Source organism: Schistocerca nitens, chromosome 10, assembly GCF_023898315.1.
Source record: "Schistocerca nitens isolate TAMUIC-IGC-003100 chromosome 10, iqSchNite1.1, whole genome shotgun sequence".
In the NCBI taxonomy this organism is placed as follows: domain Eukaryota; kingdom Metazoa; phylum Arthropoda; class Insecta; order Orthoptera; family Acrididae; genus Schistocerca; species Schistocerca nitens.
In genome coordinates, this window is record NC_064623.1 from 66,194,608 (window position 1) to 66,208,607 (window position 14,000).

Below are 14,000 nucleotides of genomic sequence, written 5' to 3' on the forward strand. Positions count from 1 at the left end.
AATAAAATTCACAGTCTCCTCAGAAGGAGATGGTGAAACTTTCTTTATCCCTAATGCACTTGTCATGTGGAAGTCAAGTCAGGCAATGGGAGATTATCACTACCACCCGAACCAACTAAATTATGAAGAGTGGTTGACAGGAACAAGTGATGCTCAATTTAAAACCTACCTCTGTAGTAATTTTCAACAACGCTCAATATCAAAAAGTTTAAATAAACAAAGCCCCAATGTCTAATTCTACCAAACACAATATCAGAAAATGGCTGAGAAAGGAACACATCCCATTCTCGGATAGCATGCTGACATCTATTGACAAAGGAACACATCCCATTCTCAGATAGCGTGCTGACATCTATTCTATATGAGCTTATTTGAGAACCAAGCCAAGGACCACCAAGTATCCATCATAAGATGATAGTAACTGCTGGTCACATTGCTTTATGCCTTCCTCCTCACCACCTGGAATTAAATCCAGTAGTGAATATTTGGTCTGTTGTGATAGATTGGGTAGCTCCTAAGAATCAGCTTTCTTTGCAGTGCAACATCTGTGAGACATTTGAGTGAGGATAAATTTAAGACTAAAGATTGGATTCCCTTGTGCAAACACATTTTAAAAAATTGAATGAGAATACATGCAGCAAGAAATCTCTTTTGGCGATGAAACAAGCAAAATAATAATACGTTTAGGTGGCGTAAATAGTGACAGAAAAAATGGCTATGGTGATTCTCCCTCTGTAGATGGCAGAGGACTGGAAAGAGAAACAGAGCTGCCTGATAGTGACTGAAGGTGTGTACTCGCAGTTAATGTTTTCCACATTCAGCACACTCACACTTGTGCCGAACTACGCAGTCATTCTCTTCATTATGTCACCCATGCTGTCAGATTTCTGGCACGGAGTGTGCCTGTGATTGTTACCAATAACTGAACTGTGAGAGTACGGTACTCCTTCGAGCACTACGCCTACACGAAACTCCAAGGTGTAGGCAGATAACGAAGCTCTCACTCTGCCCCACCACCACCCCCCCCCCCCCCCCCCCGCTCATTCCCTCCTCCAATTAATTACGCACCAGTTGTTGAAACTCTAACATTTAAATTTCAACCTTTCACAATCTAAACAAAATATGTGGCACAAACACAAAAGGGTGGAGGCACCGAACACAGGAGAAGTTGCTGTGAAGCGAGGTGGCACAGCCGTCGAGTCACCGTACATGCCTGGAAGGGGTCCCTGGGTAGCTTCAGTCGGGCTCTCCTGTCCTCACTAAACCTGCACATATACTCAGCAAACTACTGTAGGAGTTGCTTCCACAGTAACATGCATTAGGGTTTCTTCTGTTCCATTTCACTTATGGAGCTTAGGAAGAATGATAGCTAAACATTTCGCTACATGTTGTAAACTAGTCCACCCTGCTCTTTGCATTAGCTACAGGGCTGTAAGGACTGCAGTGCATTTCCAGGTACCTCACTTAAATCTGGTTCTGTAAACTCTGAAGGCATGCCTTCACGGAATATGTGAAGTCTATCTTCATGTGTCTGCCAGTCCATCTTTCTCACCTCGTCTGTGAGGCTCTCCACCAAGACAAACAAACCTGCGACCATTTCTGCTGCCCTTCTTTGTATGCATCATGAATTTGAACAAATCCTTTAACTAGCTCAAACACAAACCTTAAAACACACACACACATATACGCAGGGTTTAATGGGTATAAGTGCAGACATTTCTATTGGTGTCTGAGGTGTCATATGGTGTTGGGTTGGTTGGTACTTCCAAGTACATGTAGTACAAGCAAGCTAGTAATGCTTATTTTCCCGTGGGCAGAAGCTCAGGTGTTGAAGTGTGGACACAAAACAGTCTATCTGGTACAGGTGTAGTCCATTTCAATGCAGAGAAAAACAACCAACACACTGAAAACAACCAACGCACTGATGTGTGCACATATTGAGCTAGCACATATAAAAATTGCTGCACTTTTACCTGTTACACTCTGTATATACAGTACGTGTCTATTCATGTGTGTTTATATTTTTTATTTGTATATTTACAAACCAGGTGATCTACACAGCCAAAAAGGTTGGGAACCTCTGTCCCAGAAGATTATACCACAGGACACAACTGGGTGAAAGCAAACAAGTCATCTTGTCTGCAGCTGAGCGAGACTGCTGGAAAAACTGAGACATTTATTAAATTATCCTCAACATCGTGGGTCCTCAGCGTACTATCCACCTGGATATCCAGGACTTCACATTGGAGCCTCAGCCAGTGTGTGCCCCTTGATATCTACTTCTGTTACTTTAAGTCAACTGTATTTCAGAATCCTGAGAAACATGGCTGTTAGCAGCAAATGCAAGTAAGTTTCCAATTAATAAAGTACACAGCCTGTCAGTTGTCAATTTTTATCTATTTTTAGATTTGACCCATGTTTTGACACCATTTGTTAGTATCAATTTCAGAAGAATCAGAAGTTACCTATTTTTTATTTCATTTTTTTAATAAGTGATGCCTTGCTCCCACCATGAATATAAAATTACTGTAATTCGAAAAAGGAAAATAAGAACTAGTACTCATAATACTTTAGCTAAAAATTGTTACATCTGTCACCAGCTGAGGTGTTCGAGTCACATAAGGACAACATGATTAAAAACCATTTAAACTATACGATTAAAAACAGGAACAACTATTGAACAGACAAATGCCGAACTAAGCACGAAGCATCTGGCTCCAGTGCTTAAGCAGACCGACATAGAGTGCAGCACATTCTGAAAGCTCATGCCGTAATACACACTCGAATAATTAATACTTAACTCTTCCTGCGGTGGCATACCATCGTACGGTACAAAATAGTAATCTTAGGTGCTATAAAAATGAAACAGTGGAGCAGGAATGGAGTGAAACCAGATAAAATTAAAAGGAGTAAGAAGTACTATATAATCTCAAACTGGATAGTCTCCCATATTTTTTTCACAGTATACCGCAATAAGGGAAGAAACTGTATTAAAGTCAATTGTATTTGTTTGGAATAGCATAATAGCATAATCTGAAAATTTGTGCAATTTAGGAGCATTCGTCTGACCAAGCTACAATTGACAGCATTTTTTTTTTACATACAAATAGCAATGTTCTGCCAGTGAGAACCAACCTGATTGATACAACAGACCAACCTAACTATCATAACACTGATTCTGTAAAAATTCCTGCCCTCATTGGTGTACAAACATTCGTGTCCATTTTCAAATCTGGACATGAAAATGTCATGTCTCTGTTTCGCCAAGGACCTGACTGAAAGACAATATTTCAAAAAAAAGATGTCTGTCTAAAGGTTTGAAATATTGATCAACTTCCCACAGTTTGACGATTCTACCACACGTGAGGTGAGGAAGCAAAGCGAGTGTGCAGCTGCCATCTCTGAAATACTGAACAATTCCCAGCAGATGAATTGCCTTAGTGAGAATATGACAGCTGATGAAACGTTTGTAATTTTCTGAGTGAGGTGTGGATTTTGTGTGTATATGTCAAAGAAACGCAGCAAGTATGGCATCAAGGTACAACAAATGGCTGGCCCATTTAGTTCATATGTTCTCAAAGCTTACATTTATACCGGAGACGACAGTGATGGCATTGGGCTAAATGAAGACAAGAAGAAATTTTTTCAAAACCTCCTCAAGCAACACTGCGCTTATGCAAACCTACTGAGGGATCAAACAGAAATTTCACTGGAGATAGCTGGTTTTCATGCATGGACTGGTGGAAGAACTGAGAAAAAGATTGGTTTCACAAATGAGTTATCAGTTACTTTGTTGTCTGTTGTTCCCAAGAAGCAGTTATTCTGACAGCTTCTAAGCACCACAGCAAAGTGATGGATTCTAACAAGAGGAAGTCAGAAATTATCTCCTATTATAGCAAGACAAAAGATAGGCTAGACCCTCTGGATGTAAGAGATGGTCACTAGCTCTTTTTTACACACTTATAAACATAAGTAAACAGTTTCATACTCTATTTGTGCGACTGACAAAACCATGTCATGAAAAGGATAAGGTTCATCTAAACATTGGTCTACTCTCTAATTGAACCACACTTTAGAAGACAGCTCACCATTCCCAATCTGCCCCATGATATCGAAGACCTCATATGGCAAGAAATCTATGATGAGGAATCTATTGCTGGAGGAGATGGTGAAATATCACGCAATGAATTTGAGAAGAGGAAGACCTGCTCTGTACAATCAGAAATGAGCAAACACTGGTTTTTACAAATAGTTACAAGTTTTTATAAACAGTTGCAACATTAGTCTTCAGTAACAATCAATCACAATATTTGTATAATAACCTCAGTTAATTTTGAATGAATAAAACTTTATAATACTCCATTTGATGTTTCATGTGAAAAGAACAAAAATAGTAACCTAAACACGTTAATAAAATATTAAAAATGATAAATCTAAAAAAATGTGGAGGTGGAAGAATCAGGTCTCCCAGACTGTATGTTTCTAATTATGTACTATCGGCCTATGTTTCTCTTTAAGGGTTAATAACTGCCTAAAAATATTCAGTTTGAAAATGAGGAGGAGGAGGAAGAATCAGTCTCCCAGAGTGGATGTTTCTAATTATCTACTATCGACAGTCTAAGGTTTAATAACTGTGTAAAAATATTCAAACAGTTTGAATGCATAGCTAGACTAAGTTTACTAAGCCCAACACAGTAGATGAGAGATTTAATAATTGTCCAAAAATATTCATACAGATGGAATTCACATTTCCTCTATGACAGGGGATCAACCGTTCAGAATCCCTGACCAAGTTGGTTCCCCATGATTCCCCTTCATCGCTTAAGGCTGACTCTGGGTGGTTCCTTTGAAAATCCACTCACACGTTAAAGGCTTAACATAACAATACATGTAATACTTTACGAACTGTATTGTCTTGAGGCAGCAGTAACTCACAGCGCGCACATTATCCACATAGCCACTTCCAACAAACTTCACACGTAATTTCAAACCTTTCGAAACTTTTACCCGTTGACACCCCGCAGAAAATGATGACAGCAAAAAAAGGTTATCGCGTACAGTCGCGTAGTTTCGCTGTTCGCGCAGTAAAACTTCTGCCTCAGGCACAACGTTTTAATTTATTACTTCTTTACTGCTAATTCTTTTCGTAACCAATTTTGCGAACTGTATCCACATACACCACTCTATGTCTCTGGACAGCTGTATCATTTTACGACGCATGGTTCAGGAAATGTGGTGTTAAAAACATCGAGATGCCCGTAAAACCAACTTCCGTTTAAAATGGTGAGCAGACACCCAGACTATAATAATCCAGTGTTTGATAACTAGAGCACTTGTCATTGTCAAACATGCTTTACACACAATTACATACCACTTCTAAATTACATACATTTTCCTAAACTAGGAGTGAATAATTCGAAAACTAATAACAATATAACTAGGGCTTTGCTTGTTCAATTAGTAAGATTTTACGTGGTTAACGTCAAATATGAAACACATTAACCGATTCGTAATAAGTCGCTTGATGATGTTTTATGCATGTGAGTTAGATTCTTTAAAGATTTGTGGATGACAGGGAGGTATGTTGGATTACAGTACTTTCTTTCCCCCTATTTACTTTAAATCGGTATCTGTATATTAGGAGTAAAAATAGCTACGGTGCCCGTGCTTCGAAAACGCTTTGCTCTTTTCTAATTCTATTCAGTTGGTGCTTTTGTCGAACAGTTCCAACTTTACGCAGGCACTATTAGCTGTCAATATACAGTGAAACACATTTACACAAAATTACTGCTGTCCTGAAAAGGAACACTTTTTCCATGAGGAAAAACGTTTTTTTACACGAAAAAAAGTTTTCGTTTCTCAGAGGAGCAAATATACCTGTTTTCAGCAGTTTCGACGCCATCCATACGCAGCGCTTAAGTTTCCCGGTGTGCCGAACAAGGAAAACAATGGCATCAACTACGCACAATTTTCTCGGTACTTTAGCGGTAGCGGAGGAATCGTTACAAGTCGGATGACTTCGGGCCACTACGTACTGTTTGCTTTCGTTGCCATACTATGGTTTTTTTTAGCTAAACAATACAGAGCTCTTAGCATTATTGCATTGTAGTACGCATTGTGAGTAACAGGACACGGAAACAAGAATCCTTTAAGTCGATGTACCTACCACGCACTGTCTAAGCCGGTCATGCGCTATGGTTTAATTTTTTGTTGTAGTATTTAATCTCAACTCCTTTGCAAAATTCAGAACCAAGTCATATGGCTACCAATCTTTGAAGAGAACCTGGAGCATAGGTGACGACAGCTCACTTTTCTCGCCCCATGCTTTCGTCATTATTATTCATTTACTTCCAAACGATAAAATTTACAGGTACAAGGGGGAGTCCCCGCCTATCGAGGGCGCCAAAATGTACCATGCACATGCCCCATGGTGGGGAGTGGACGAAGCCCAACGAATCACGATACATTAGCTGTCGAATGGCATGGGACGTGCGGGAAAAACAAGCAGAGACTACGTAACGCAGTGCTGACAACATACTTGCTGTCACAATTAAATGTATGTTCCAAGAAACGCCGACACTGCCATCTGTTGTCCGCCATAACAACTACTATGTATGGCCACGGCCGTAGCATTTATGAAAGTAAAAACAGGGGGACAGGGGCGTAACAAAGGCTTATAAGATTCGTGATATCGTAATAGATGGCATCATGTGAAATAAAAGTACTTGCTGCTACTAATTCCTTATTTGTTATCATAGGCAATTCGAAATTAAAAGAGCCAGGAATAAAAGTTACATTGTGACAATAAGAGTGATGAGGAATTCGTTATTGACATATGCAATACATAAGAATCGTAAAAAAACAGGAATCATTCAGAAACTGTCTTATTGGCTATCTCATCTGCCCAAGAGTTGCTGTTATCGTCACTACCGCCCGATTCGGCAGGATCAATAATGAATTGGACTATCGCGAGTTCCACAACAACGTCGCGCCTGGATAAATCTGCTTCCAGGTGCTGCAGTTCCCTGCAGTATGCTTGCCAGTCTGTAGCAGTTACTGCCAGAACATATTACTGACAATCTTAAACTAATTCTCGTTTGACATATCGCTAGAAGTATTTCACTTCCATAACAGTCTCGTAACTTTTGCCAATAACTAGTTCCACCGCACTGAAGTCGCAATTATGTGGAGGCAGGTGGAAAACCATGTGGCCTTCCTCTTTGCCATTTCGTCGTCAACATGCAACTTCTTCACAGATCTGTTATCTTGAATTAAAGAGAACAGGACCTGCTTTCTCATGCTGTCATTACACTCAACATTCCTCTTCTACGTCCATTCCAAAACCCTCGTCCGTCTGCTTAGCTGGGTGGTAACGTCCTTGCCTCCAATGCACTGGGCCTGGGTTCGATTCCCAGTTAGGTTGGAGATTTTCTGGGTGTTGAGTTGTCCTCCTCATCATTTCATCATCACCATTGGCCGCAAGTCGTCCAATGTGGAGCTGACTGAAGTAACACTTGCACCTGGCAGCCGTAACTTCAACTGATCTACCTCCTTTGTTAATATCTTAACCTGTTCTGGCATTTCCTTACATGTCTAAATAAAATTCACTACCAGCGTTACATCTTTTTCTAGTTTGACGTGTACTGCATTTAAGGTGTCTTGGAGTACAGACAATTTATATAACTTACTTGTAGATTTCTGCTCCTCATCAAGCAACCGACTGGGACATCCCGTTTAACACTGACATGCGATCATTTCATTTTTTCAACATACTCGCATGTGTGGTTTGTCCACCTGTCTGTTGTGGTATGAAGCGTTGTTCATCAGTATTACTGAGCTCAGGGGGAGATTTGGGAAAACCAAATTCATGAACAATCCCTCAAAGTTTTGTAAGTTAATCTGACCATGGTAGCCACCTGTGGATGACTTTGCTCAGAATTTTAGTTCGGCTTCCCTGACGAACTTCTGCTTAGAACTAACATTTACAACAGTAAGTATTTTATTTAGGAGGTTCCCCATTCCATAACGCTAGTAACATCATCCTTTTGCCAACGATTCCTAAATGTCGTCTTGCTGTCAATTCATATTTCATCCAGATAAAACGTTTCACTCAGTGCTTCCCTAATATGTTCCATTTCTACAATGAAATGTGACCGCCAATCTATAATGCTTCGACGCTCTAGCTAGAAAGTCCATTTATTTTGCACATTTTTGAAATAAATCCCATTGACAACAAAACGTTCCTTGGAGATATTATGCCCCATATCCAGCCGATCTTTTCCTCGAATGAAATCACTGCAGATTGGGAACAATTTTTTGTATCAAATAAAGATCTTCTACCGTTTTTCTCACAACACCTCTTTCAAAATCATCCAACTGGATTTCCCGGTCAATTTTGGCCTAAATATAAGAGAAATGAAAGAATTATGTCAGAAAGTAGGACTACATTATATTCAGAATTTATAGATGGAATTAACAGTAATCCTCCCATACGCTGGTATCAACTTTTTGGAAGGACACATATGGTTGTGTATCACATCACGCAGCTACACCTAAACGAATAAAAATAATGATGACAGGCTGTAAAAGAAATTGCTTGCGGCAGGATTTGTACCCACCAGCCTTAGAATATTTTCCCATTACATCAGTCACTACGCTATGGCGAGGTCTCTTAAGTTACGCTTGCCATTGCAGCTGAAGTCCGGCAGCAGATCACAGGCCTTTCTTTGTTATTCAGGAACGACGGGCCATTGACGTAATGATGGTAAGATGTGATACAATACCTAGGAACATAATTTGCACAACTGCGTGTATACAGAAGTTTAGAGAAATCGATCCTAAATCCGGCCCCACACCGTAATGTGCTAACACTCTCACTAAACCGGATTATACGCAACATGAAAACTCAAAATATGTAAGCAAATATAAATGCTTAAAATACGCATGAAAAGTATCGAAACAAACAGTACTGAATAATAAAAAAAAATTGTAACTGCTGTGTGCGATATGTCTCGAAGTTGGATCTGTATATATCGATTCCGAAGAAGTGGGCCGACTATGCGAAGAATCGGGATATTTGGCATGTTGATCTCATGATCTGTGTACTTTGTGGTAGAGATTAGACAGGGTCGTTTTTGAAATAAGTTCTTAAAAAAATTCAGAAAGAAGATGTACACCGTGTATCGAATATTATTCCTCCTTTGCTATTGTTGTTGGTCACAAGCGAAGGCGATGGAGTTATCTGTGCGACACAATCGATATACACAGGTCCTACTTCGAGATATATCGCAAGATTCCGTAATGTTTTTTCAAAAACAACGTCATTAAGGAGTTTTTTTTTTAAAGAATTAACATGTAAATAATATTGTCAGACTAAAGGATAGTTTACAAATTGTCTTACATTTTGCTACTATTGTAAATATAGGCAATAAGGTAGTGTTCCAAATGTGTAGTAGCAAGATTGTGTCTCCGATCACTCAAAACATTTTCCTCTGCAGAAAAGGACCATACTACATCAGATAAAGCACCTGGGCAGTATTTAGATTGGGTACTGTGTTACATTTACTGTTTCTAGCCAAAGTTCACCTGTCCCATTACTAAAACCATCAACTTGGAACGAGGGTTAAAAGCCTGGGTTATTTTCAAACGTTTTTTGATGTCTTCTTGGGAATACTTCCGACAACGTAGTGTTCCCTAGACTAATTCTTTTCACTAACTGAATAGATTCATTCAACGCCAAACCTTGAGTTTCAAACTCTTTAATACACGCAGGTATATGGAAAAAATGGGTGCTAATCACAGCAATATTTTTTAATACTGGAATCATTAAATGTCTCCTTGCACTGGCAAACTTGCAAAGCCTTTACACTATCGAAGTCGTTTACTATGCCTCTGATGGGCTAAAAATGTTCATGGCAAAACATCACAGCTTCAACCGACATGTCCCAATGCATTGCCTTTGCTTTGGGAGGTACAGACACCTTTGGTATTTTTTATTTGTAGATCTTGATGCGAGCAGGTGCATCAAGCGGCACATTCTTTGTGGATGAAATCAGTTTATTTACATTCCCAAACGTGGATCGTACTTCTTCAGCAAGGCGATGTACTCCGCGAGGAAAGCACATCACATGAATCAAACTGGGATAAAATACTTGAAGGGTTTTTCTTACTTTGATCATATATGGAGCAGTATCCGAGAGAAACACAGAAAACTGTTCACCTCAGAATGTTCTATAAATGTTTTTCTAATATCCTCAGTCACAAATTTGGCGATAATAGAATGATTTGTGTCTTCAAGTTCTAACAGGCCACTAAATAGGAAGAAGAATGCTCTTTTTTTAACGCATCAACAATTTAATTTGTAATGTAATGGCCACAAGTGTCCGTAGTTTCGTCAACTGGAATTAAAATAATGTTGTCCTTGAGTTTATTGCGTATTTCTTCCAGACCACCTAGGTAAATTGTCGGTACGTAATTTTACTGCAATTCTGATTCATCTGGTTGTTGTTGTTGTTGTGGTCTTCAGTCCAGAGACTGGTTTGATGCAGCTTTCCATGCTATTCTATCCTGTGCAAGCTTTTTCACCTCCAAGTAACAACTGCAGTCTACATCCTTCCGAATCTGCTTAGTGTATTCATCTCTTGGTCTCTCTCTACGATTGCTACTCTCCACGCTGCCCTCCAATACCAAATTGGTGATCCCTTGATGCCTCACAACATGTCCTACCAACCGATCCCTTCTTCTAGTCAAGTTGTACCACAAACTACACTTCTCCCCAATTCTATTCAGTACATCCTCATTACTTACGTGATCTATCCATATAATCTTCAGCATTCTTCTGTAGCACTACATTTCGAAACCTTCTATTCTCTTCTTGTCTAAATTATTTATTGTCCACGTTTCATTTTCATATAGGGCTACAATTCATACAAATACTTTCAGAAAAGAGTTCCTGGCACTTAAATCTACACTCAACGTTAACAAATTTCTCACCTTCAGAATCGCTTTCTTTACCATTGCCAGTCTACATTTTATATCCTCTCTACTTCGACCAACATCAGTTATTTTGCTCCCTAAATAGCAAAACTCATCTATTACTTTAAGTGTCGCATTTCCTAATCTAATTCCGACAGCATCATCTGACTTAATTCGACTACATTCCATTATCCTCGTTTTGATTTTGTTGGTGTTCATCTTATATCCTCCTTTTAAGACACTGTCCATTCCATCAACTGCTCTGCCAGGTCTTTCGCTGTCTCTGACAGAATTACACTGTCACTGGAAAACCTCAAAGTTTTTATTTCTTCTCTATGAGTTTTAATTCCTATTCCAAAATTTTCTTTTATTTTCTTTAATGCTTGCTCAATATATTGATTGAATAATATTGGGGATAGGCTACAACCCTGTCTTACTCCCTTCCCAACCACTGCTTCCCTTTCATGCCCCTCGACTCTTATAACTGCCATCTGGTTTTTGTACAAACTGTAAATAGCCGTTCGCTCCCTGTATTTGACCCCTGCCATCTTCAGAATTTGAAAGATAGTATTCCAGTCAACATTGTCAAAAGCTTTCTCTAAGTCCACAGATGCTAGAAATGTAGGTTTGTATTTCGTTAATCTATCTTCTAAGATAAGTCATTGGATCAGTATTGCCTGACATGTTCCAACATTTCTACGGAATCCAAACTGATCTTTCCGAGGTTGGCTTCTACCAGTTTTTCCACTTGCCTGTAATGATTTTGTGTTAGTATTTTGCACCCATGACCTATTAAACTGATAGTTCGGTAGTTTTCACATCTGCGAGCACCTGCTTTCCTTGGGATTGAATTTATTATATTCTTCTTGAAGTCTGAAGGTATTTCGCCTGTCTCATACGTCTTACTCACCAGATGGAAGAGTTTTGACAGGGCTTGTTCTCCAAAGACTATCAGTAGCTCTAATGGAATGTTGTCTACTCCCGGGGCCTTGTTTCGACTTAGGTCTTTCAGTACTCTGTCAAACTTTCATGAAATGTCATATCTCCAATTTCATCTTCATCTATGTCCTTCCATTTCCATAATATTGTCATCAAGTACATTGCCCTTGTATAATCCCTCTATATACTCCTTCCAACTTTCTGCTCTTCCTTCTTTGCTTAGAACTGGTTTCCCATCTGAGCTCTTGATATTCATACAAGTGGTTCTCTGTTCTCCAAAGGTCTCTTTAATTTTCCTGTAGGCAGTAACTTTCTTACCCCTAGTGATATATGCCTCTATATCCTTACATATGCCCTCTAGCCATCTCTGCTTAGCCATTTTGCACTTCCTGTCAAACTCATTTTTGAGATGTTTGTTCTCCTTTTGGCCTGTTTCATTTGCTGCATTTTTATATTTTCTCATTTCATCAGTTAAATTCATTATCTGTTCTATTAGGTCCGTGTCATACTATCAAATTTCTTTGTCAAAGTTGATATGTCAAATATTTATATCGAAGAAATTTGATGGTGTAATAGGGAACTTTGTCAAATATTGCCTGTCGTCAAATAAATATGATCAAATCTAGGGCCTCGCCGTAGATTTGATCATAAAAGTCGTTTGTCTTCTGTTCACTGCAACATGAAATGTAACCGACTGGAGCACTGGTGTCGCTACAGCTATTTGATGTCTCTGGAGTGTGTTTGTAAATATGACTTAAAAGTTGGTGTGTTCCTTCGACTTTTTTTATATTTTTAATAAACTTTCCTCGACAATGTTGGGTGTGAGCTAGGGCACAGTGCATGCTATTAATTTTGTGTTGATGGGCAAGTGGAACATGCGGCAGGCGATTTCATGTCCACAGTCACAGCTACAGCCATCCGTCTCTACATATGAAAACATCCAGGCAGTTTTTCAGCAAGCTAGAATAGAGAATAGAAAATAAAAAATTCTTTCTTATCTTCGCATTCAACTTTGTTTATCTTTGAACTCAGGATGCCACAAGTTATAAAGCGCCTCATCTGTTTGGCACTTTTTATTAATTTCATAGGTGTTGGAACACTAATTCCATTATTCAAAAATAAAAATAGTTATTATTGCCCATATAGTGTGCTAAACATTTATTTACATTCACATAATGCCACTTCAGTGCTTTATAAATCGCTTCACACTTCTGGATTTATTTTGGTTGATGTGCGATGTGATATTCGAGTGCTGTGTTGTAAACTGAAGTAGCTCTCTCCTGTGTCAAGAAATCCCAGTGTCACAGTTTGCCTGTCTTCTGCACGTAAAGCATTTCTCAAAAGTGTATTCTCTTTTGTAATATAAGAAGCCACTTTATTGAGCAAATACTGAAATACACTCCTACTCTTTCGTAAGTAATTTGCGTCCTCCATAGCAGCTCTCGTAACACATTTTGCTGAATGCTTTTACTCTCTCGACGTATTACTTATGGCTTCATACAAGTATGTTTCCGTTTTTCCCGCTGCTTTTCTTCCAAAAACACACAAGTGCAATTATGGTACTAGAAACTGCAGCACATAACAGGTTGTTGTCCGCCATCTTGAAATTTGATGAATAATATGACGACAGTGTAATACCCCTTTTTAGCTTGACTTCAAATATCTTTGTCAAACAAATTTGACGAATATTTGATGATATCTTTGCTCAAATCTTTGTCAAAGAAATATGATAGTGTAATACCAGCCTTACCCAAGGATTTCTACTAGCCCTCGTATTCTTACCTACTTGATCCTCTGCTGCCTCCACCATTTCATCTCTTTCTTTCATCTGGTATATTTTGATTTAAGCGATATTTGCGCAGGAAACCTTTCGGGATAGGGTTTGTAAGTTTGTGAAGAGGAATATTACTTGCAATGAAGGTTTAACATAGGCCCATGTATTTTTGGTTACCTTTGGAGCTTAAATCACTGCTAGTGCTACTTGCCACTGTCAAAAGTTGTTGTCATAGGTCTTTCCTTTGCATTCTTGCGGTATGAATACTTGTCTTGACATGCTGGTCAATTTGAAACATTTTTTGCACGGAACA

At 39.0% G+C, this 14,000-nt stretch overlaps 1 protein-coding gene and 1 pseudogene across 2 annotated transcripts in view; both read right to left on the bottom strand.

Moving 5' to 3' along the window:
- Positions 1-14,000, bottom strand: part of LOC126210271 (glycine N-methyltransferase-like) — a 266,966-nt pseudogene that overhangs the window by 232,902 nt on the left and 20,064 nt on the right.
- Positions 1-14,000, bottom strand: part of LOC126210270 (glycine N-methyltransferase) — an 81,548-nt gene that overhangs the window by 49,004 nt on the left and 18,544 nt on the right. Inside the window, exon 1 of one of the 2 annotated variants that reach the window (XM_049939465.1) lies at positions 5,878-5,917. The exons of the other annotated variant lie outside the window; for it this stretch is intronic. Within the exon in view, the coding sequence (XP_049795422.1) occupies positions 5,878-5,902 (25 nt within the window). The 5' untranslated portion in view covers positions 5,903-5,917. Of the gene's footprint in view, positions 1-5,877; positions 5,918-14,000 lie in introns of those variants that run through there. 2 annotated transcript variants of the gene reach the window in all.